The following is a 23,498-nucleotide window of genomic DNA, read 5'->3' as shown; positions in this document are numbered from 1 at the left end:
GTCGGGAGCCCGGGGGCGCCCCTGAGAGGCGCCCCCGGGCTCCCGACATGGCGGCGGGCGGGTAGCAGGGGGCAGCCACCGCTCCGCTCCCCGCCCAGCCCCCGTCCCCGGGGGGCTGCGGGGCGAGGCGGCATTGTTGGCCGCGTCCATCACTCACTCCCCAGCCCGGCTGACATAATGAATGCGCTTGGACACACCTTCCAGCCCGGCGGAGAGGCGCGGCGTGCCTCCAGCCGGCGCTCCGCTCCCCTCAGCCCTCCCGGCCCCCACAGCCCGCAGCCCCGTCCCGGCCCGGTGAGGGGCCGCGGCGGCCGGGCTGGGCTGGGCTGGGGCGGGCAGCCCTCGCTATGCTGCCCAGCGCCCTGTACTGGGACCTGGTGGGCTCCTCGGCTCTCCTCAACCTGCCGGCGGCGCCGGGCTTCGGCAACCTGGGCAAAAGTTTCCTCATCGAGAACTTGCTGCGGGCCGGGGCGCCGCAGAGCCCTGCCCAGCTCCGTCCCCTCCCCGCCAGCCCCGTCCCCCTCAAGCTGTGCCCCGCGGCGGAACAAATCAGCCCCTCGGGGGGTCCCTTCCCGACACGGTGGGCTTTTCAAGTGCTTAACCCCTCGGCGGCGGACGGCGGCCGCCTGCCAGCGCGGGCTCCGGCGGCGGACAGAGGCGGCGTCTTCCCGCCGGCGGCCACAGGTGAGCGCCGGCCCGTGCCCGCGGGGCCCCGGGGAGCTGCGGGAGAACCTCGAGGGTGGCTCCGCGGCCAAAAACCTCTCGGGAGAAGGCGGGGAGCGCTGCCTGGGACGCGGCGGAGACTCTCGCCTCGCCTCGGGGCTGCCTCCGCCGACGGCGGCTTTAAACTTGGCGGGCCTGCGCACCTGCGGGCGTAGTAAGGGAGGCAGGGCGTTGGGCTGCTGAGGAGTGCTTTTAATTGCTGTTAATCACGGTTCTTGCAGGTCTGGTAGCTTCTTGTGAGGCTGAGGCGATTCAGGAGCCTCCCCGCGAGCAGACGCGGTCTGAGAGGCGGCAGGGGCAGGAGAGCGGGAGCGCTCCTCAGCGCGCCTCTCAGCGCGGGTGTCCCCGGAACGGGGGGAACAGGGAAAGGGGTGCGAGGTTTTCCTTGAAAATTGGAAATTGAATCAAGAGAAGGCAATTTTCTATAAGTTTTGACAAAACCAGAAGGGACAATGTGCACCCTGCCCCCCAGAAAATAACCAACCCCCCAAAAAACCCCAACCAATCACACCCCTCCCCCAAACTAAAAAAAAAAAACAACAAAAAAATACCTTTACAGCCACATAAACGGCCTATAATTAGCGTTTCGATTCGGTGTAAAAATAGTGCTTTTTATTAGGTGATGAATCCACAAGAAGAATTTGTCACTCCTGCCGGTTTTGCCCTTTCTCTGGCAACCCGCTCTGCCCACGGCTTGGCGTGTGGGGACTGTGCTTCTCCACCAGGCAGGCCTCCTGTGAGCTGAATTAGTCAATTTGAAACATTTTCTCCAAAACAAGTTTTATTTCTTAACGTGCTACATATATTTTGTTTGAATAAAAACAGAGTTTTGAAGCATTTTTAGGAACGAGCATTTCTGTCAGTCACAGAGCTATCTGAAGTTGAATTAAAAGTTAATTCATAAAATTCAGCATTAGACTCAGTGTGTGTATTTTGCCTTTCTGTTAGCACATATCAGCCTTCTGTGGTGTTTTCAGGATTTTGTTATATGGTCATTCAGTTTTAAAGGTTCTTAAAATAACAACAAACAGAAGCATAGTTGTTGAACTAAGGCTTTAAGATGTGAAACCGAAAGACTCATTTTAGAACCAGAATTCTTTTTTTTTTTTTTTTTTTCCAAGTGTAATTTTACTTCAATTAAATCCTACAAACTGTTCTGCAAAATCCAAAGCATTATTCTGGGTATTTGTCATAATGTACTTTAAGGTAAGGCAGGAGGGAGTCAAACCAACGTACATTAACATTTCTAAATGTTCCAGACCTCAGTGATGTAAGTGTGTCTTAAGCATTTCAGTTATTTAAGTACATGATTATATTAACCAAGTGTAGACCAGGTCAGGATCCAGGATAAATGTAATCTGTCTGGAATTAGGTGCATATATATATATATATATATATATTTCTAAGGTCTAGAGAAAATGCTGCTTTTCTATGCACAAAGCACACATAAAAGGGGACACAGCAGATTTCCCAGTACTCATCACTACAGGTAAACTTTTTCTAAGTGTTGCAGGAGTTACTGAGTGCAGAGTTTTTTAAACGTTTGCTTCCAGAATTAGTTTTCTTTCATCAGCCTACAGTGGTACCCATGAACTTAGCAAAGCGTTGCAAGGTCAGGTCTTCCTAGTGACCTGGGGTCCAATCCTACATTTCTTGTGATCCCACAACTCCCAGGGAGTTCAGAGGGAACTCTGGGCTAAAGCACCAGGCCCTAACATTTGGGCAGTGAGAAATCCTAGGTTTCCTCATGCATTATGCACTCAGAAAAAGTCTCCTGCTAGTGTAGAAGATGCACAACAAAGAAGAGTCATTTCTAGCAGGAATATATAGATGCTGATCCAACTTAGATGTCTTAAAGTGATGAGTGCTCTTAGGATTCTGAACTCTTATAAGTACAAGCTAGATCAGAACTATTCTGCTGAGCCAGATTTTGTGGTTTCTAAGGAGTGTCTTCTCTCCAGCGTAAGCATACTCCAGGGAAACTGTTCACACGCTGAATGCTGGCATTTCTGAGTAAGGCATGGTCAGGATGCAGTTTCCTGATTACGCTATGAGAGGGCAAATGACTGCACCGGAGTAGGTATTTTAACTAAGGAATTTGTACTAGACAAGGTTTTCAAATTGATGGATATTTGTGAGTATGCACTGATATTTGTAGGTTTTTCGGAGGTATAAATGCATCTCTGTTTAGACTCCCTAAACTACGTGATTTTTTGGAAAATCCTGGTCTGAGTCTTTAGTAAGACTACTGAACATAATAAAATAAATTTGTTTTTAAGTTTTCTGAACTATCAGATCTTGACATATTGTGTAGGAACTAAAAGTGTTCCAACAAACTAGCTGTGTATAATAGAAGTTTTTTTTGTTTGTTTGTTTTGGTTTGTTTTTTTTAAATATATCTGTAGAAAAGAGGACTGAAAAGTATGAAAAGTATCAAAATTAGCAGGATAAGTAATCTGCATTGCTCATGTACTCCAAAATTCTGGTGAGGCCACAAAAATCTTCTGAAACCAAAGCATATGAAATCATATCAGGGACCGAACTGAATAAACGGAGACGTTTTACAGTTCCAAAACTAACATGTATCCACAGCACCTATCAAGGAAAGACGTGAACAAAGCACTCCATTTTAGAATACCTTTTAACACTCTGGAAAAATGCTAAAGAATGAAAATCCAGTATTTTTTATGTCAGTTGGAAAGTTTTTGTCCATGTCTGCAGCAGAGACAGGCTGGGGTGGGACTCCATCTGTGATGTTTGGTCATGGCAGCCTTTCTCTTTGTAACTCTTTAGCCCCAGAGTTTCATCATCAAGTTTCCATACATATTACTTACAGGTTTAAACTGTTTTAGTTTTATCATTCAAGTGTTTATCTGGTTATGTATTTTGAGTTCTCCTCCAAAATTATCCTAAAGGAAAAATTGAACAAGTACGCACAAAGTATTACACCATAAGATACATCATCTAATGAGTGAAAGAAATCTTGAAAATAAGTATCTTTATGCTCTCTGTAAATATTAAAATCACTTTCCAGCATTGTATTGATATTTCCAGATGAAATGTAATCAAATTATAGGTTTTTAAAATATATAAATTTTTTGACTTAAGAGTACAACCACATGAACAAGCATCCAGAATTTAGGAAGCAAAACCAGAAGGAAGTGTGGTTAGATGTAAAACGTGTGTCTTCTGCAATGGTGTGTTGGTTTTTACCATCTTTGGATTTTTGCAGGCTTTCTTGCACCTTGCTCTCAAGCCCCAGTGTTGATGACAGAAGGCTGAACTGGGCCCACCAGCTTCAGCAGATACATTAAGCACTGTGTTTCTGTCCAGCTGAACCGAATTTCTCCTAACCTGTGTGCTGTGGGCCTGCTTCTTCCCTTTCAGGGTCTTTTTCCTTGATAAAATAGAGGTGAAATCATGTCTCTGCTTTGTGCTTCTGCCTTCTGCACTGTGGATTTGCAGCCATGACTATGTAAACCAAAACAGAATCTGGTTCTGCTTTTTAATCACTAGACACCTGGAGTGTGTTCTTCCTGGGCAGAAACATTTACAAATCTCACTGTTGTAAAGCAGCACTTCCCAGTGAAATGTGTTACACCTATGCAGTTTATACTTACTCTGACTGTGAAAGGGTGAGGGTAGCCTAAAATAAAGCTTATGAGCAAACTAATGGACTCTAGGTAGGGAAGAGGTCCTCAATTTCTGCTTGCTGTTCTTGGATTTGGTCCTTCTCCTTGTACTCCAATGCTGTCATCACCATCTGAATAAATTAAAAAACTTGACAGTTTTCTTCAGCATTTTCTGACATAAGGAAAATTACCTGGGGGATGATGAGATGCAGCCTGTCGTAGCACAGACTCTAAAGAGGTCCATTCCACATCTTCCCTCATGACTCGGTTTCCCCAAGTACTGGCTGGCACCAGGTCAGAGTGACCTCAGTGAGACGTACCCACTTACATTGCTACCTGAAATTATTTTCTGAAAATCTCTGCTCTTCTCAACTAATTTGCCTTGGAGGGAAAATGACAGTAATTGCTTTACATCCTGAATGTTCTCCCTAGTATATACGTGGCAAGAACCCGTCTTTCCGCCTCAATGTTGTTCTATTGATAGATTAACAGAGAAACAAAACTGAAAAGCACAATGAAACAAATAAATGTAACAGTACTTCCATTGCAAAACTTGCTGAAAAATTAGTCATACAGATTTTTTTCCTAAAGCATCAGAATACAGAATAGAATATGGTGCATAACACAAAAGAAAGGAATTGGAGCAAATATAAACATAAACAGGACTTATAGTAATAAAGATCCATTCTATGATATGGATGTGACTTCTGTTTCTCCAACTTTTGAGTACTTTACATTTTAATGCATTTAGCATTGCAACGTGCCGGTGAGATAGGAGAGACCTCTGCTGCTTAGAGGAGGAGCTGGAGCAAAAGGAAACAGCTTGCCTAAGGTAAAACAGAAAACTGAGAGCATTGCAGGGAAATAAAACAAAGTCTTCGTCTGCTGGCTGACTCTTTAGACCAGTGTCAATTTTCTCCCGCAGCGTGATGACAGTAATTGTTTCCTGCAATGCTTGTTTTAACCAACATACTTCTAGCTTTTAGTAGAATCTCTTGTGTTTCTTTATGACAACCAGGAGATAATTAAATTACTGAAAATAAGTGATTCTTTCCTTTATTTTGGATGTCTCCAGTGAAAAAATGCTTATTAATTACTGATTTAAAGCCAACCGGCTGTCAGACTGCGTCCTTGAGCAGCACATAGAGCTGTAACTTTCACTAAAAGTAAAGGTAGAGCTCTGCTCCTACGAAGTTTGCACTAGCTGCTGGAACTTGCCATCTTCACTTAGTCAACAAGTTGTTGACTAATAGGTCTCAAAATTTCTGTTTTGTTGGGGTTCCCTTGGGGTGGAGACATCTATTTGGCGTCTTTTATGTCCCAACTGCCAGGAACATTGAGATTCCTTCATTGTTTTAACAATCAAGTCTCCAACAGGACTGGAGATTGGAGACAGAGAAGTTTCTGTATCAGAAATCATAAAATTTCCCCCAACGTAGCATCTTTTCCTGCTTCCAGGCAGGCAGTGTCAGCACTGGGCAGTACCCTCTCCTCTGGTTGCACAGGGTGCATGCACTGCCTCTGAGAAAGGAAGAGGCTCCAGAAGTCTGGAGAGGTCCCTAGTGAAGTTTAAGCAGTGCCAGAAGATCTCAGAGCAGCACTTGGGAGAGCAGTGCTGGAGGTCTGTAGAAAAGCAATTTACTGAGGGGAAACTGTGGAATTAATCATGCCTACACTTAGCAAATTTCTTTCTGTAAAATGCATTTTATGCTGCAGAATGAGGTCTTCTGAAATCTCGTAGCATATTCTTCATGTTTATAGAAAACAGATGGAAGTGATAAGGATTAATCTCATCAGGCAAATTCTCTGCATGAGTCCAGATTTCAGGCTTCATTGTGCTATCCTATTTTGCATTCCTAAGTTCCCCATAATTTTGGAAGACAAATTCCCTTCCTCCATTGCCCAGCAAAAGCCTTCCACAGAAAATCTTGCTGAATGCAGCTCTGCAAACCAATTCCTACTCTAATTTTTTCTAAGTGATGCTTTGGTAGTCAATCATAACCCATAAAATAATTCAGAATGTAATCTTTATAACATGAAAGCAAGTTCGGGTACATAAAGCAATAGGTGGTTGTTTCAAATGTAGATCCATAGACCCAGATCCTTATAAAGTTAGGCACATAAATATTTTCTGTAACCTGGGCTGTGTTTCTTTGAGGTAAGTCATCATGTTGGAGAATAAGTGGCTTTTGCTTTGTCCTGAAAAGCTCACAGAAATTCCCTGTGAGAGGCTGCCTTTTTCTGAAGTTATAGCCCATAATTCCGTTGAGGTATTTTGTATGTCTGCTGATGAGGTTATCTCGTCTGCATGGATCTTGGACAATTTGGTGGCGTTTGCTAAAGTCCCTGCTGCTGGAATCTTGTGACTATATAAATACCTTGGATTTCAACTTGAAGAAATATTTCCTTGTACAAATGTAAAAAGACTAAAAAGCTCATGTGTTAAAAAAAAATGCAGAATTCACCACTTGTTATTTTTTTCATTCTGTTGACATTTAGCCAATCTGGAGACTTTTGGCTTCTTGGAACTGGCAGTAATGCAGAAAGACTGGCTTAGGTAGGAATTCTTAGCTACTCAGTGCATACTGCTGGAAGAAATGGTGCATTTTGGCCAATGGTAAGATTTAGAATTAGGGCTGCAACAATAGTTTCTATTGAACTATTTTGGTAATCAAATAAAAAAATAATAGTGCCTTTATGGCTGAAATGTATAATTTTTTCCTGCCTCTTTATGGCTATGCAGAGAATTTGTATTCTTTTGATGTTACCCATGAAGGATAGTGAGAATGCCGTCTTACTTCAGCTGCTTAAAAAATAGGTGTCTTGTCTAATCTAGTTGTCTAAATACCTTGTCTAATCCATAGTCAATACAGAGACACCTCCAGAGGATGACACAACTTACCTTCTTAGGTAGCTATTTTAAGGTGATGAGTCATTATATAGAGCTGATTATCTCTTCTTATTGACTATTCAGGAGGCTATTCAGGAGACAAGGAGATTAGACAGCACACCAAACTTTTCGACAGAGAAGTGACAGTAATGCCCTTAAAATATTTAACTGAGAGTGAGAAAAGATTTTTTTACAAGAACTGGTAAGCAAAAAGTGCTGGGGACATGCTAGCACATGGGTATCTTGAAGGAGAAGGACAGAGCAGGAGACAAAACTGGTAAACTCACAGCTTTCCAGATCCCCATCCTTCTTCTCAACAGGTACAAGGTATGGTGGAGACGGAAACAGCCTTTCTTGCTGACGCCAGGAGAGCCATGTAGTCTTTGGCAAGTGGTGTGGGGTTTGGATATTGCTTTGGATTGTCCCAGTGGTGAAGTGTACACCGGAGTGCGACCATGCATTGTCGCCTGCCTGAGGCACCCTAGTTTCCTCAGGCAGAGAAACAAACCAATCATACACATACAGCAAGGCATGCCCTGATAAAAGAACATGCAGATGGTGCCTCTGAAAACCAACAGTGATTCATGTGATCTGAGCTAATCTTCGGTGAGACTCTGACATCCACAACGTTGTTGTAGATGTAAGGAAAAGATAATCATGCTGTTAGCATATTTCAAGCCCTTTTAGATGACATAGATTTTCTGGAGTAACTACTCTGATAATTTTTGAAAGCCCCATTGAGACCCATTATAAAAATGCAAGCCTGCTTCTTGCATCGGCTGCTTGTGCAGGATTTCAAAATATATTTTTGGAACTACAAAACCATTTCTGTGAGTGTTTGCTGGGGTTTTAAAACTGATCTGCGTATGTCACTCTGGTGTGCCCTTTGGGCTGGACCAGAGCATTCATGCTGCTGTTTTACAGGAATGAATGCAAACAAATAGACAATTACATTAGGAGTGCAGAAAAGCCAGCTCTGAGGGATGCTGTACCACAAGTTCTCACAGTAAGTTTTGCCACGTCCTTGTGCTGGTGACCGTCTTTGGTGGGAGATGGCAGCAGCTGTTGCTTCCTTCTCGTGGCCAGGGGCTCTCCTCCAGCTGGCTGAAACGCTTGGGGCTGCACAACTGCTGCTGAAGCATCACACTGAACACAGTAACTGCAGGAGTCTGAGCTGTGGTTCACCCAGAGGCCCATGGCTTGTGGTTCAGCAGCAGAACTGGTGCCCTGTGGCTCAGCTGGACCACCGGCCTGGCTCAGCCACTTCTGGACTGGTTGCAGGGAGCTCCTCAAGACATGCAGCTTTCCTGCAGATGTGCAAAAGCGTGCTTTAGTCATTGCCAAGAACTGATGTATGTGGGAAACTGCAGTTGACTTGTACCCACTTCATCCAGGTTTCTCATATGAAATGAGATAATTTTAATGATATTTTTTATTTTCCTGCCAGGGCTGGAGCCTGGGCATCAGTGAGGAGAGCAGTTCATGAGGGCTTAGCAATACCTGGAGAATGTAAGGGCTGTGTTCACACAGCTTGAACTCTGTCTTTATTCCTGTGCTTGCTGTTGCGTGTTAGCTGGCTTTCTGCTGCTGAGTAACTCTTTGGAGGTGTTTCTGCTCTTGTCACAAGACTATACAACATTTTTATCAGTTAGCTATAAAAAAACACCACAACCAACATGTGCAGTGAAGGAGGCTTGTGTAGGTAATACCTGAAGTTTACCGTAGGTTTGCTTTTCCTCAATCACCATTTGTCATTTGCCTCCTGGCTAATGGCCTACGCTATTTCCCAAGTCATTTCACAATGGTAGGATTAGGAAAAGCAAACAATGTCTTTAATAATATGCTATTTTAATAGCATAATTTTAATAATATGCTATTTTAAAAATACATATCCATTTCAAATGGATTGGATTGGGAACCTTCCTGTTAAAATGCTGGGTAGTTATAAGCTAAACCTCCAAGCCCATTATTGGCATGGCTTTTGGATGGCAAGGTTTTTCAATTTAGAGTATTTTCAGAGTGGGCAGTATGTTTTAAAATGTCAGTGTCTGAACTAATCTCTGAGTTTTAGCACTGGATGATCTCGCGTTCCATTTGCATGTTTAGTATCATTTTATTGTCTGTTGGGAAAAGGCTTTGAATTCACAAAGCTGAATGTAAATGAGCATTATTACCAAAATTTTGCATGCAGTAACACTGTCAAAAGAACATATCTTGTGTGAAAATATAAAAATAAATTACTCATTTCATTTTAGGTATTTCATCCTTTTTAACTTATGATCCAATAAATTTTCTTTTAAAGCATATAGTACAATTTTTGGAGTGCCAAAAGGCATTTATACCATACTCTGATGTTTCATTTTCATGCATCTGTGAAGCTAAACCTGTAAAGTCTCTCTCTCTTGTGAAATGCTTAGTTCTATACAGCGTCTGTTTTTATGAAATGGGAATGCCAAGCAGAAGAATTAGGTATCTTGGATATGAATTACTAGGATTTAGCCCATGTTTAGTCCATGTAGTTTGAAGTGAAAGCTACGTTTTTGTTACTGTACACTTCATTCTGGCCAATAAATACAGAATATTCTGACATTTCCCCAATTTTCAGCCTTGTGTGAACAGCAAACAACGTTTGCTTTAGATTGTTCATACAACAAATAGTGGTAGAGTGGCCATGATACATGTGACCAGAAGATGGAAACATAGGCAATACTTTCCCTGTGTGCTAGGGTGAAGCATTAACATTTTTTTTACACAGGGCTCCCACGGTAGAATCTAGTATCCCTGTGTTGTGTCAGATTCTTTACTGATGCAACTCTGCATAACTCCTACACTTTGCTTTGAGTGCAGCTGCCTCAGTAGATATGATCTGAAGATATGGGTTGATAGACCTGACCTGCAATTCACTTGTGCATCAGTGTAGTTGGAGCATATTAAAGAAGTTTATAAACTAGACATACACATTGGGTTGTATGGTTTAGAGAGACATAATGCTATTGGTTATTCCACAGGACCTAGAATAAACCTATCCTGAGAAACAGTCTCAGGAACCACTTGATTCAGAGATACCTTCATGTAAGGTATCTGCATCTAATTGCTTAAACAAATGTTCTCCCTTGGAGAGATATGTGCCATGCAGGCAGAAAAAAACAAAACAAAACAAAACAAAACAGTTGAGTGAATTAAGCAAAATGGCCAAGAAAGACAGAAGGGTGACTTCTGTTGACTTGAGCAGATCTCTTCTTGGAGATCTCTCCTGTTTGCATCATTGTGCTGTGCTAGTGCACTAAATCATTGCCAGCAATATCCGTGGGCGTGTGTGGCTAGTTTGAAATTTTCTTAAGCAAAATGTACATTTTAAGTTTTGACACTGATCCATCTCTTGGCCTTTGTGCTTGTAGCTAGTTTGTCGAGAGATTTAGTAAATGGAGAAAACCTATCCTTTCCTATTTCTCTATCTTTATTTGCAGGAGTACGTTATCTACCTGAAGCAATAGCTTATTCAATTCTGATTTATCCAAATATCTCCTGGCTGTATCACACGTCATGATGAGTACCATATTATCAAAAAAGAGCATGGAACTGGAGAGAATTAAGAAACCGTAAGAGTTTCTTACCAACATGACAAAAATCATATGACATAAATAGGATGCTCAAGCTATGATTAAGGGCATTATAGCAGTCAAGGAATATTTGATACATGTGGAAGGGAAGCAAAGAAACTGAGTGTGGTACATTTTGTATGGTAAGTTGTATTTTTAGAAGTGAAAAGTTAGAAATAATTTTACCTTACTGTAAGGCAAGCTTGATAATGGCACAAATAATGTGGCTGCCAAGGAGGGGAGGAAAAGCCCTTCCTTTGGGAGTTTCCAAACTGTAGTAGATAAAACATTAGCAGCAGATAAAAAGTGTTGTAAAGAACAAGCTCTCATGTTCAGGAAGATGGTTGAGATTATCTGGTAGGTCTTTTCCTTCTCCATCTCTGTGCTTCTTCAGTTACAGTCAAATCCTTTCCAACTTCTGTATTGCTCCAGCTGCATTGATGCCCCTTGGATACATAAGACAGATAAAATTCAGCTGCACTTTCTTGACTCTTTAATGCTCCTTAGGACACAGTGTCATATTTGCTGGCCTCATGTGAAAGAGAAGCTTTAGAATACTAAAGCCTGGCATAAATCATTCCTTTTCATAAATGTTTTGCAAGCATGCACTCAAATATAGGCAATTAGTTCCTTTTGGAGTGTATTTATATTTCATTATAAACAGCAAAGTGTTGATGATAAGCTGCAGTAATAAAACACCTGTCATTTTAAAGGAAATTTCACCTACCTTGTATGAATTCAGATAAAAAGACAGAGGTAAATATTTTCAAAATGTTCAGACTGAGGTTTCTACAGCAATATTTTATTGCTTTGGAAGACAGCAGATCTGAACATCAGAAAACTTACTAAGATGCCCTAGTAAGTATTCAGGAATCTAATTTTGTGTCATATTTCTTTTTAATTTCAGTTGGAAAAAAAAAAAAAAAAAAAAGAACTCTGCTTATATGCATTTATTTATCTTTCTTCCAGATGTCTTATTTTTTTTATCTAAGTATGCAATTACTCTTGTAATTAATCTGATTAATTATGGAGACTTAGACAAACTACAGTGCAGAGTGTAGAGCTGTTTATTTTCAGCCTAAACCAAGACAGGAAAGTGACATAGATGCTGACCACGTACAATTCTAGCAAGCATGATGTATCTATTTTCAAAAAAAAAAAAAAAAGCCACACATCTCATAGTTGACTAATATGAGAGAAATTAAAAAGTAATTAAGATTAATTAAAAACCCCATGAGCCTTATAGAAAAAATGTAAGGAATTATTTGATAAGGAAGAATTTTTAAAGATTTGTGATAACTTTTTAAACATAAAGAGACTTCTGATTTATTGGTTCAAAAAATCTATAGAAATGTTACCAAATATTATGTAATTTTGTGGGATCATTTAGCAATTTTTATTGTATTAAGCAGAGCCTCCTTCGGCAAGTGGTTTATTGAAATTTAGAGCACTTTCCAAGCAGGATTGAATTCAACATTGGGATAGCAGAATCAGGTCCTGTAGTTCATGCCTATATAGCTCAGCTGGATCATGTCATTGCATTTTAAATATTTTATTCATAAAGGTTCCTCAGTTATGGAAGTCATTATTGGTTTGAGTACTAATAACAGCACTTGAGAACAAGCAGAACAGTCAGGATTAATTTTTAGATTTTTTTAAGGTATTACGCCTACTGGAATTATTTGAAGTAACTTTCTCAGATGTATTATACTAATTAATTTGACAATGCATTATTTAAACAACATGTTCAATTCTAATATTTAGGAAAAAAAAACCAGCAATTACAGAAGTAAATCTCACATCTTCAGAGTTTCATCCTTATAATAAACAAAGTGTTTTCCATATTGTATTTAAATGATACATATAAACTAGCCTTGTTAAAATTAAAGAGCAATTACTTGGCTTATCTTTGTTTGCCTTAAAAATATCAGAAAAAAAAGGAAAAAGAGCTTGTGGGGCAGGACTTTACACACTGACTTTTTGGAGGACTGTTGTTATGAATATCACCTAAGCTCAATGGATAATCAATTAGATCTATGCTTTCTCTGCAGCTCTTTCCAAACACTTTTTTCTCCGAGCCCCGCCATTCTACTCAGCATGCTGCGGTGGGTCCTGTCAGCACCCTGCATCCCCCACTGCTTTTCCAAGTAAGTTTTTATGCTTCATCAGTAATGCTTGAGTTATTCTGTAAACCAAAGCAGCAGGATTTAATGTGTTCTGGAAAACTAATTGGTGATGCAATGGCAGCAGCTAATTCCTTAGTAAAATCACAGCAATCCTATTCAGAAGGTTTCCAAAGATTTATCAAACTTAAGTACACTGAGCAATTGTGAGAGATTTCTAATGGCATTGAGACACCCAGGCAGTGCTAACCTAGGAAATCTCCTTGTTTTCAGTGTGGTAGAAAAGATTCTTTAAAAATCAGTAACTCTTTTAAAAATCTGTGTCAATAAACACTTGCAAATAAGAAAAGAAAAGTGCTGAAAGATCATAAAATGGATGCTGCATTTTAATGTCTGTTAGGGATAAATTATGATTCGGGAAGCTCTAGCATTATTTATATAAAACAGTCATTCTTGTTGTAGCATTCAAATGCATGCACATGTTTAATGTTTTTTTCTTTTTTTAAAATTATAATGTAAAAATGTGAAGACACATATTGAAGAGAATTTTGGACAGCATGCACTTTATACCCAGGATTAAGACCTGGAATGCATTTCCATTTAATCCAAATCTAAATTTAACCTTGACTGTGAAGTTTGCACGCCATGGTGTAAGAATATGTATTCTAATTTTACATGTTTATGGCTCAGGAACACAAATAGAAGAGGCATTTCCTCGTCCTTCAAAATGGAGAAAAAGCACAACTCCTTTGTCAAATCCAAATGGAAATTAGAGTTCACGAGTGCTCTAGCATATACTTTTTTATCACAGTTGCATTCAAACCCTTCCTGGCTACGTGCATGTGTTTTATGAATGTATGAAGGGCAGTTGCTAAGTTGAATGATTCTTGACAAGTGAGGCAGCAAATGCTGGCAGTTTAATGAGCTGCAAGTTTCTGAGCACCTCTTTAGGGGGCTGACACTTTCCCACAGAGCGTTTTACATGGCCCCGGCTCTCCCACAATGGCTGACAGCACCATGACCAATCACCACTTTCACTTTACTCATCCACACGCGACCTCACCACAATTTTTCACTGTGCAGATGAACTTTAGGAACCATTTCACATTGAAAAGGCCTGGGCAAGGGTCAGTTGCCCTTTTGTATGGCCATAAAGCAATACTCTATGTGCCAGTCTTTTCTCCTGTCTCACATTCCAAGAGATTTTCTGGACACCATTTAAAGCACTTGACTGAAAAATAAAGCAGTGAATGAAACTGACTTTTATAGACTCATTCTAGCTCATCTTCCCATATAACCCTGTCTACCTGAAAAGGGATTTAGTGGATGAGCTGAGTGTATACAGGGACTTGCTGAATACATAGGCCCATTATCAACTGTGGGGATTGTTTATTAACCAGGAGTGATACACTACTATTTTGGAAGTGACCTATTAATTGTCCATTTAACTAGAATGTATTGAGTTCAAATGAAAAAATGGAAACCATGACTAAAGCTTTTACTTGCTCCTTCAAGGTGGTCTCTGCCATGAAGGCAAATGAAGATTGTTCCACAGATTAAGGGGACATTTATCACTATATATTAGGACACAAAGGAGAGACTTAAAAAAACACACACACACACAAAACAAAAACAAAAATAAAACCGACAACATAGGAAATAGTTGGTAACAGATTTGCATTTATGTCAAAAGAGCACTAAACCTTTTGATGCACTTACATTGCAACAGGTTGCAAACTGACTTGCTTCATTCTGATAGAATTGTTGTAATGAATGAACAACTGCCTATCCTCACATACTAAAAATATTTTAACCCACCAACTGAAATGTAATTTTTGAGTGCAGAGTCAGAATGCATTTTGGAATATGAGGTATTCTTAAAAAATCATCTAGGCTAGTCAATCGAGGATGAGTATTCATTATCCCAAACATGAGTGGGGATCATCATTTTTGACCCAATGATGACCCAGTGGTTGTTTACTGCTGCTTATGATTGTTCTGCTCATGATTAAATGTTGTTCAGTTGGGCTTTTAAAATCAGTCACATACTGTGCCTTAGTCTTCACAGAATCTACCGAATCACTCCTCACTATTACATTATCCTAATGCAGGTGTTAAGCCGTACCGTACATACTGCCTCTATAGGAATTAATTGGCGCCTCAGTGCTCTGGCAGGAGGTTGTTTCTTTGCTGATTGACTGTTAACAACCAGCCAGGCAAGACAAATTTTAAGGGGTCACATAATCTGGCATCCTGTGTCCCTGGCTGACAACTCCATTGTGGAACTCTGCCTGGGAGTCACGGACCAGCCCTGTTAAGCTTCTTCCCTCACTGGTATCTCTCATCCCATGGTAAGGATGAGAGAAAGTACCAGCTCCTCCACCATCAGACTACCTTCCAGTAGACTCGAGAATTGCTGACGATTCATCAGAAACTACTGGGAGGCTCTCTGGAAAAAGGTACCTGAATTCCGTAAACTCCAGCAAGACGGAGAGAAAACACAACTGAGGATGAAGGGCTTGTACTTGCTCCCAGCTTCGTGAGCAGGATCAGATCTTGCTGGGAGGGCACGCGGGGGCTATGCGCTCCTCAGGGAAATACAGACCCAGCTTGCCCTTTACAGAAACCTCCATTGTGACATTTTGACGTTTGTGCTGCAGATAGTTTATTTTGGTTTGCAGGGAGTCTGACTGTGTCACTGTGTGATAAATATCAGGACAGTAACCAGTAGGTTATGATTTTTGTATCAGGTCCCGAATATAATTTTGAAAATTGAAATACATTTGTATCCATTCTTTATGCTGTAACATTTTAAATCAAAATAATTACTTTTTTGACACTGCTCAAAACGGGACAAATATAAAGATGGGGTTTTAAGATGTAGAAAAATTCAAGTAAGGCATGTCTAGTAGAAAATACTAAATGCAGTGGTGCCTAAACAGTAGTGCTTGGCAGTGGCAATGTATTTTGGGGAAAGATCATTGTATATTTGCTCAGCTTCTAATATTCTTCCTCTGCTGGTCACAGTGGGAGGCAAGATACAGTGGTAATGTGTGTAATGTAATATCAAACCAGTCAAACACACCCCACAAAACTACCTAGTCAACTTTACAAGACAAACATAGACACTCTAATTCCTCATTGTCATACATACACAGTTGTACAATACCCTCGGTGTACATGTGTTTGTTTCTCCGTGAGTGTTTAAAGATACACATACCCATGTGTATTTATGTATAATAAACCAAAGTTGAAAGGTGGTGTAGCCCCAAGGAACACTTTGTGAAAGCTGCATCTGGATTTGATCAGTATTTTCAAGGGCACTATATCTATTGAACAAATGTATTCAATTCTGCCCCACTGCCTATACAGTTGACTAAAATAAACTTTTTCATGAAAGAAGAGTACAATGTTTTAGAAAATATACTTTACATGAGAATTTTGCAATTGGCTTTTGACATGGAAATCCTTGTCAGAAATTGAACTGCAACACCCCTTTGCAGCTGCTGTAACTCTAAACTGGGACAGCAATCTTGGTGTGTACGTGGGGAGGTGCCATCAACAGGACAGCTTACACCTTTAGAGTCCAAATGCACATAATACAAACCAAACCACCTTTATTTCTGCCCTCTCACAGAAAGATCATGGGGTGTCTTTGGCTTTGCAGCCACGGCATGGGTTTCTGAATCAAAGGGCAACTCTTTCCTGGACTGCTTGTGAGTGTCCCGTGCAATTATCACGTCTGATGCTTGGTGACAGGCCCTATTCAGCTAGCCTGTGGCACTGCTCCGTGGGTTTGGGGGCATTTTGGGAAGCTGGGACTGCTGGAGGCATACCGAGCCTCACCAGGACCACTCCCATTACACCACATCCTTCTGTGCGAGAGGGAGCGTGGCAAAGCACTAGGGCTTTGGGCTTTACTGGGCATGAGGATTTGTCCTATGGGGTGTCAAAGGATTAGCAACCAGGCTGACAGGAACAAGTCCAAGTACTCCCCAAATCCTGTAATAAAGAAATTGTTGTGGTTTCCAGAATAAGCAAGTGAATAGCCATAGATTTTCTGAGAAATACTTCACTCTGAAAGCCTTTCATTAGTAAACAAAACTTAAGAAAGCCTGTTTAGTTTATTTGAGTCAGTAATGCAGACCACTTTTTATCTGGTTCTGCATCTCACAGAAGGAAAAAATAAACTCCTAGGAAAACTTACTGCAGGTCATTCAGTAATGATAATGTGCAAAGGAAAGCGGAGAAGTTTCTCCCTGACTGTACTTGGATTTTACAGTAGCACAGGCCCTGTGTTAATATTCCTGTATGAACTCATCTGATTTACTTTTTACCATGTCAAAGGGAGACTTTTGACCACTGACAACACCTCTAGATCCAAGTGAGAATTTCGCCCTTAACGAACATGACTGAAGCATTACGACACACTTATAACACCAACAAATCAAAAGTGGCACAGTAGTCTGCTAGCATTATAATGAACAGCACTTAATATTTTTCTAATATGTGTTGGATACTATGTGAAATTCACATCTATTTCCACTAGGAGAGGAAAGTGTCCTGCCTCTTCTGACCCAGGAGTCTAACTCCAAAGCCCGGAGAGGTATATTACGAAGAGCTGTCTTTTCTGAAGACCAGAGGAAAGCTTTGGAGAAAATGTTTCAGAAGCAGAAGTATATCAGTAAAACAGACAGGAAGAAACTGGCCATTAACCTGGGTCTGAAGGAGTCTCAGGTAAGGAATGACAGAACACCCATAACTTTTTGTCCTTTGAAGAGAAATCTTTAAAATGGCTTTGAAGGAGGAACATTGAACAGCGTAGGGCCAGCCCTGCGCTCCTTCCCTGAGCAAAGACCTCGGTAAATCAATGGCACTTTTAACCAAAGAATGCTTGACCAAGTTCCTGGTTTATTTCCTGAAGGAGTACAATCAGAAGTTGATCGCTCTGTTTTCACACATATGAGAGAAATGTGACCTCTGCATTTCATTTCCAACACCCATTTTGCTGTTTGATGCAGCTTTGGTGTAGGGAACTGTGCTGCATCTTGCTGCCAGATAAAAAACAAACAAACAAACAAACAACACAGCATGGAGCCTTCCTGTATTCCTCTGAGCACCCTTTGCACCCACACATGTACAGCTAGTAAAAATGCAATCAACAGCACTTGCTCAGAAACCATACTGTCCCAAGAGACAGGGGAAACCACCCTGCAGAACAAACTTAGCTGCAGTAAGAAAGAGCTCTTTGGAGTTCAGAGAAACTCTAGAAGAAAAATTCTGCATAGTGGACTTATAAAAGGCTCCATTTTTACTTACTAATTCACATTCTTTTTTTTTTTTTTTTTTTCATACATGACTGCATATTCTACTGTAGGACTTCAGAGTTTAGCTGAACATTTTAAAAAAAAAGTGCATTGCTTGAAGAGTGCAAAACCTGAAAGAAACTGGAAAAAGATGTTTGTGAGGGTTTTAGAGCAGAAAATCAGCATTGTAGCCACTGGCAGGTGGGATTCTGAAGATGATAGAGTAGACACAGGTCTCCAGAGTACACCTGAAAGAGAGTGAGAGTGACCATACAATTTTATTTCTTTGCATCCAGCAGGAGTGAAAGTGCCTAAGATACATATGGCAGAAGCTGTCTGGTGAGCAGAAAAGCCTGTGAATGGTGATTGCTCTCATCATTTTTATCTTGGAGGTTTTCAGAACTTGACAAGGCCCCGAACAATTTAATCCAATTTTGCAGTTGGCTTTACTTTGCATGGAAGTTTAGATCTTTGCAACCTGAATGACTCCATTTCAAGCACACCAACTATAAACAAAAAAGAAGCAGAACATGAACAAAGCTGTAATCTCTGCAGGATAAAGAATTTCATTTCAATGAAAATGTGCAATTTCACTCACCAGTGAGCTGCCTAAAAAGTTCCTAGTATATAGTCAAATTCCTAATATTACAACTATTTTTGTTGATCTTTTCTTCCATGTTCTTGATATTCAAGAGAGCAATGGAGAATAAAAAATAATGGAGTGAGACACAGATAACAGCTACCATTACAGGAAAATAATTTTATGATAATGAGAGACCAGTTGATACCCATGTCTTCTTCTCTTCATGAGTAGTTCCCATGAAGTTAGTTGTTCTATTTCTGACTGGTTGTGCTGGAGTAATAATACCTGCCAGCAAAGGTGATGATTCTCAGACTGTTGGAATTATATCCCCTTCTATAATCCAGAAGAAACTTCATGCAAATATTTAAGAGAAAAAAAAAGAATATAACCTGAATAATCTGATACACACATCCATTTCTTCTCTTAATGTAACAGTTCCCAGATGTGTTTTCCCCTAAGCTCTTCTCAGCATTTCACGAATGCATTTTGAATGCCCAACCTTTGTGACTCAAAGTTTTTGAAATATAGATTTTGTCTCAAAAGCACATGATTCTAGGTAACTCCTGAAAAACTGTAGTTAGACAGACAAAATGTCTTTAAATCCTAACTTCTGTGTCATATAACACACATTTTGAAGCTATATGGCCAAGCTATGTTTGTGAATGGGACAGTCTTAGCTCTTGGAGCCTCTTTTAAAAACGAAGTTTCACATTGCCAGTACTATCACTTAGTTTTGTTATTGATGATGCTAATTTACTCTGAGAATCCTTATCAGTCTAGAAGAATGGCGCTATAAGTTGCATTGTCCCTAGCACTGGGTTGTCATCTTTCCAGTACAAGCCAAATCATCACCTGCTTGAGGTGGCGAAAGTCACAATGAGTATTTGGCCCAGCTGTAATAAATAGGAATGGGAAAAATCCTCAGTTAACGTCAGTCAATTGGCTTGACTAGATCTACTATAACATCGAGCAGGGAGGGAGCATGAAACTAAGGGGATGGAAGGAAAAAAAACTTATAGAGGCAATGTTGTTTAATGAAAAGAATGCTAATAAACTCTCATTAACTTACCAACAGGTGAAAATTTGGTTTCAGAACCGAAGGATGAAGTGGCGCAACTCCAAAGAAAAAGAAGTGCTTTCAAACAGGTGCCTCCAAGAAGGTCTTCAGGAGAACTACCTCTCACAGTCCACCATGAATTTTACTTCCCCATGCCCCTCCGTGTGGGAAGTATCTCAGGAGCAGGCAAGTCCAAGGTGGAAGGAGAAGTCTCCAGGAAATTCTGAAAGACTGGCTAGTACACAACCACCTCCAAGAGCAAATTCATCGTAGAGCCCATTGTATTTGTATCCTGACCAAGACACTGCAAATAAGGCAGTTACATCATCAGCTTAAAAAATAGGGGCAGTTTGTAAATCGAGTGGAGAACACGGGCTTCAAATAAGAGGTCTTCTAAGACTAACAATATTTGGACACTGTAAAGCTAACTAGTTTATGCCTCATAAATTTGCTAAAGTCTAACACCATTAAAATGACAAACAACTAATGATTTAAGAAATACTTTTCAATACTCAGCCTTTTCTTGTGTCTTTTCCAGTCTTTTACTGACCTTAAAAGTGGAATAGGAACTGATGGTAAGTAAAACGAAGTGAAGAGCATGACGCTGAAGTTTGGCTCTGATTTATACATCTGCACTGTATATAGATATTCATTAAAACACGCTGATAGATGATCTCTTCTATCTCTCACTGCATTCAGACCAAGTAATTTCTTTTGTGTATAAGAATAACCCTGGTTTCCTGAAGATAGTAAGTTGCTTTGGGTTCTTTTTGAAACTGATTAAATGACACAGTAGGTTCATATGTAATTTTTAGTATGTTTCCTCCATCTGTCCTCACCTATATCAGTATCCAGCTAGTTCAAATAGCACAGGCACACATCAGCTGGTAACCATAGTAAAGTATGCAATACTAAAAGACAACCAACCAACCCGCACAATAAATGGACTGTGTTTAAAATGATTTGATTTGAATGCATACTGGGAAATGCAATTCACTAACTCCTTTATTTTATCCTGTGGATGAAACTTACAGCATTTTCAACTCAATTTCAGTGGCTTTGTCAGACTGTAAGTGCAATCTCTTGTAATCTGTTCTGTATTTCAAAATTGTGATGGCAATATGCAGAATTACAGGCCAAACGGACTAAGCAGCAGTGCTATAACTGGAAAAACTGCCACTAGAGCCTCCCTCAGTGAAGTACCTAAAGAGATGGCATGCTGTAGTAATCTCATTCCTCACTTACTCCTCCTTAAACTCATGCCAAGAAGTACACATAAATATATATATGTATTAAAAGACAGGACAGCATTCTGTGTAATACGAGAAGCCTGAAAAAATACTATTAAAACTGCTTTACTTGAAATGATGTGTTTGCTTCATCCACATTAAGGTAATCACCCCGTGAATTCAAGAATTGATTTTTGTTCACTTGCAAGGCTTGAGAGCAGAAAGGTTTATTTTTTTTGTTTGTTTTTAATCATACATTTATGAATTTATTTGTTGAGAATAAAAACTAAAGGTATTTTATCCTACAGACAACGTTTTGGAGAACGTTTTGACTTTATAAGGACTATTTCATTTCTGTTAGATTGATACATTTTATAGCCAAAGGAGATGATTATGATAATCTAGACTGGCTTTCCTCATCATGCACACCATGAACATCTATAATTACTCTTGCCTTTGAGCTCCAAAGGTTTTAGAACTGTATTTTATATCTTCCAGAAAAAAACATACAATTGATATTTAATGTTTTACCTGGGGAGGGTGATCTAAGAGTCCCGTTGTTACGATGGAGTATCTGAGAGGTGACCTTTAGCTACATTTACAGCTAAAAACCTTAAGATTGCCGTGACAAAGCTTGTATCATTAAACCACATGCATGATCAGATGAGTTTTGTATCCCACTTTGGGCATGGTGTTCCCTCCAAGTGCTCAGCTGTGCAGTCCTGGTCTTCCACTATTTTAAAGAGAAAACAAAATTAAAAAAAAATTAGAAGTCATCTCACCCTCTACTTCCAAACCCTCATTAACATAAGCTGTCTAGATACTTGCCCTCAGAGGGCACTTGGACCCATTTAGTATGTCATGTGTTATAGGCTTTTTAGTAATGCCAGAAGTTTATTCCTGTCTTGCAACAGAAATCCTAGAAACTCACTCATACTTTGCCTGAAACCTTTAGGGACGGACGGACCAATTGCCTACTCATGGGAATGAATTTGCCTTCCAATTTTCCTGTGGAAATCATGATGTCCTGCCCTGTTTGAGTAGTTCACGACTCGTGTTAGTGGGTGAGAGTCATGAATGGCATTGACTAGTGTCTGCCTAGAATGACAGACAGGCAGTTATTTCCAAACTGTCATCAAATGATCAAGTGGAGGTAGCTGTGCTTGCCATAGTGGAGGAAATTGGTGTGTGGTGGGGGCAATTTAGGGTTTTCCCATCTCACCTTTCAGGGGAACGGAGTCTTGACAGCTGCTCATATTCTCTTCCCACAAGTCAATCAAGTGTCAGTGTTAGGAGTGACTCTGCCTTATGGACAGGGTCAACAGGATCCAGAGTGCTCCCTGTGAAATTCTTTCAGGTGATGATGTTGCAAGCACTGGCTGGGAAGTGCTGTCACAGCTCCAAGGTGATGTGCTAAGCAGATCGCATGTGAAGAACATCTCACTAAGGCAAAGATCAAGCGCAGCTCATGCAGATTTGGTTTCACAGTTGGAATGTCATACGTGTTTTCAATTGAGCAAGTTCTGGTTTCACCATAGCTACTAAAACTTACACCACTTTACGGCCCTCCAGATCTCTAACACCTCCTTCTAGAATTCTTATTCTGCAGCTAGAATAAAGTTTCTATATGCCAGATAAATTATACTTTACTTGATAATGCTTATCAAACTGTCCTCAAAACCCTAGAAATATACCCGTGAATTTTGAATTGTATGTAAAAGAGTCTGATTCAGTTAGCTGAAGTCGTTTTAGCCCACAACATATACCACCTTGACTCCTCTCTTTTTAAGCTGTTCAAAGAATTTCTCTTCAGTCCATCCCACAAAATCCTGGTAACTGAGGAATAGCACTCCCTGTGAACACAGGAAATTTGAGAGACTTACAGTGCCAGTCTTTTTGCGTGAAGGACTGAGTAATATGCATATGTTTTCTTCAGGTAAACACTATTTCTAAAAGAACAAAGAGAACACCAATTCCACATAAAATCCCCAGTGGGTGTTTGAAGTACTTCATGACAGGCACTTTGCAGGGGTGCATGGCACAGAACACATCTGGCTTGGTATTATAGTGATGTAACAGATGGCATCTTACAGCCAACTCCAGGAACATACTACTTTGACTTCTTAAGATAAGACCTGGTGGGTGGCTTTGTGGTATGGTTTTGGGATATCAAGTATTTCCTGTGTTGTGAATATTGTGAAGGATGTTTGTTGGGATCCTAGGGCTTGGCAGAGTTTAGGTACCTCAAATTGTCAGCTGCAATAAAACCCAGCTCTTCAGAGGCAGATACTTAGGCTGGGCACCTTGCTATTCTGGCAACTTCTCAATGCTCATGTAATACAGAATGCAATAGGGA

General features: G+C 40.4%; 1 protein-coding gene across 1 annotated transcript; it reads left to right on the top strand.

Moving 5' to 3' along the window:
• The first annotated feature begins 39 nt into the window (after positions 1 to 39).
• DBX2 (developing brain homeobox 2) lies at positions 40 to 21,278 on the top strand. Its single transcript, XM_035315192.1, has 4 exons — positions 40 to 684; positions 12,896 to 12,991; positions 17,517 to 17,704; positions 19,932 to 21,278. Exons 1-4 carry the CDS (start codon positions 348 to 350, stop codon positions 20,184 to 20,186), a joined length of 876 nt encoding a protein of 291 aa, XP_035171083.1. The 5' UTR covers positions 40 to 347; the 3' UTR covers positions 20,187 to 21,278.
• The last annotated feature ends 2,220 nt before the right edge of the window (positions 21,279 to 23,498 follow it).

Source organism: Oxyura jamaicensis, chromosome 1 (assembly GCF_011077185.1).
Source record: "Oxyura jamaicensis isolate SHBP4307 breed ruddy duck chromosome 1, BPBGC_Ojam_1.0, whole genome shotgun sequence".
In the NCBI taxonomy this organism is placed as follows: Eukaryota; Metazoa; Chordata; class Aves; order Anseriformes; family Anatidae; genus Oxyura; species Oxyura jamaicensis.
This window is presented reverse-complemented; position numbering and strand designations above follow the sequence as displayed.

Bases quoted from the DNA above. Each gene is read 5' to 3' on its own strand.
- DBX2 (XM_035315192.1), top strand. From the start codon at position 348: ATGCTGCCCAGCGCCCTGTACTGGGACCTGGTGGGCTCCTCGGCTCTC. The intron at 685-12,895 runs GTGAGCGCCGGC...CTTTCTCTGCAG, and splicing joins CTTCCCGCCGGCGGCCACAG to CTCTTTCCAAACACTTTTTT. The intron at 17,705-19,931 runs GTAAGGAATGAC...ACTTACCAACAG, and splicing joins TGGGTCTGAAGGAGTCTCAG to GTGAAAATTTGGTTTCAGAA.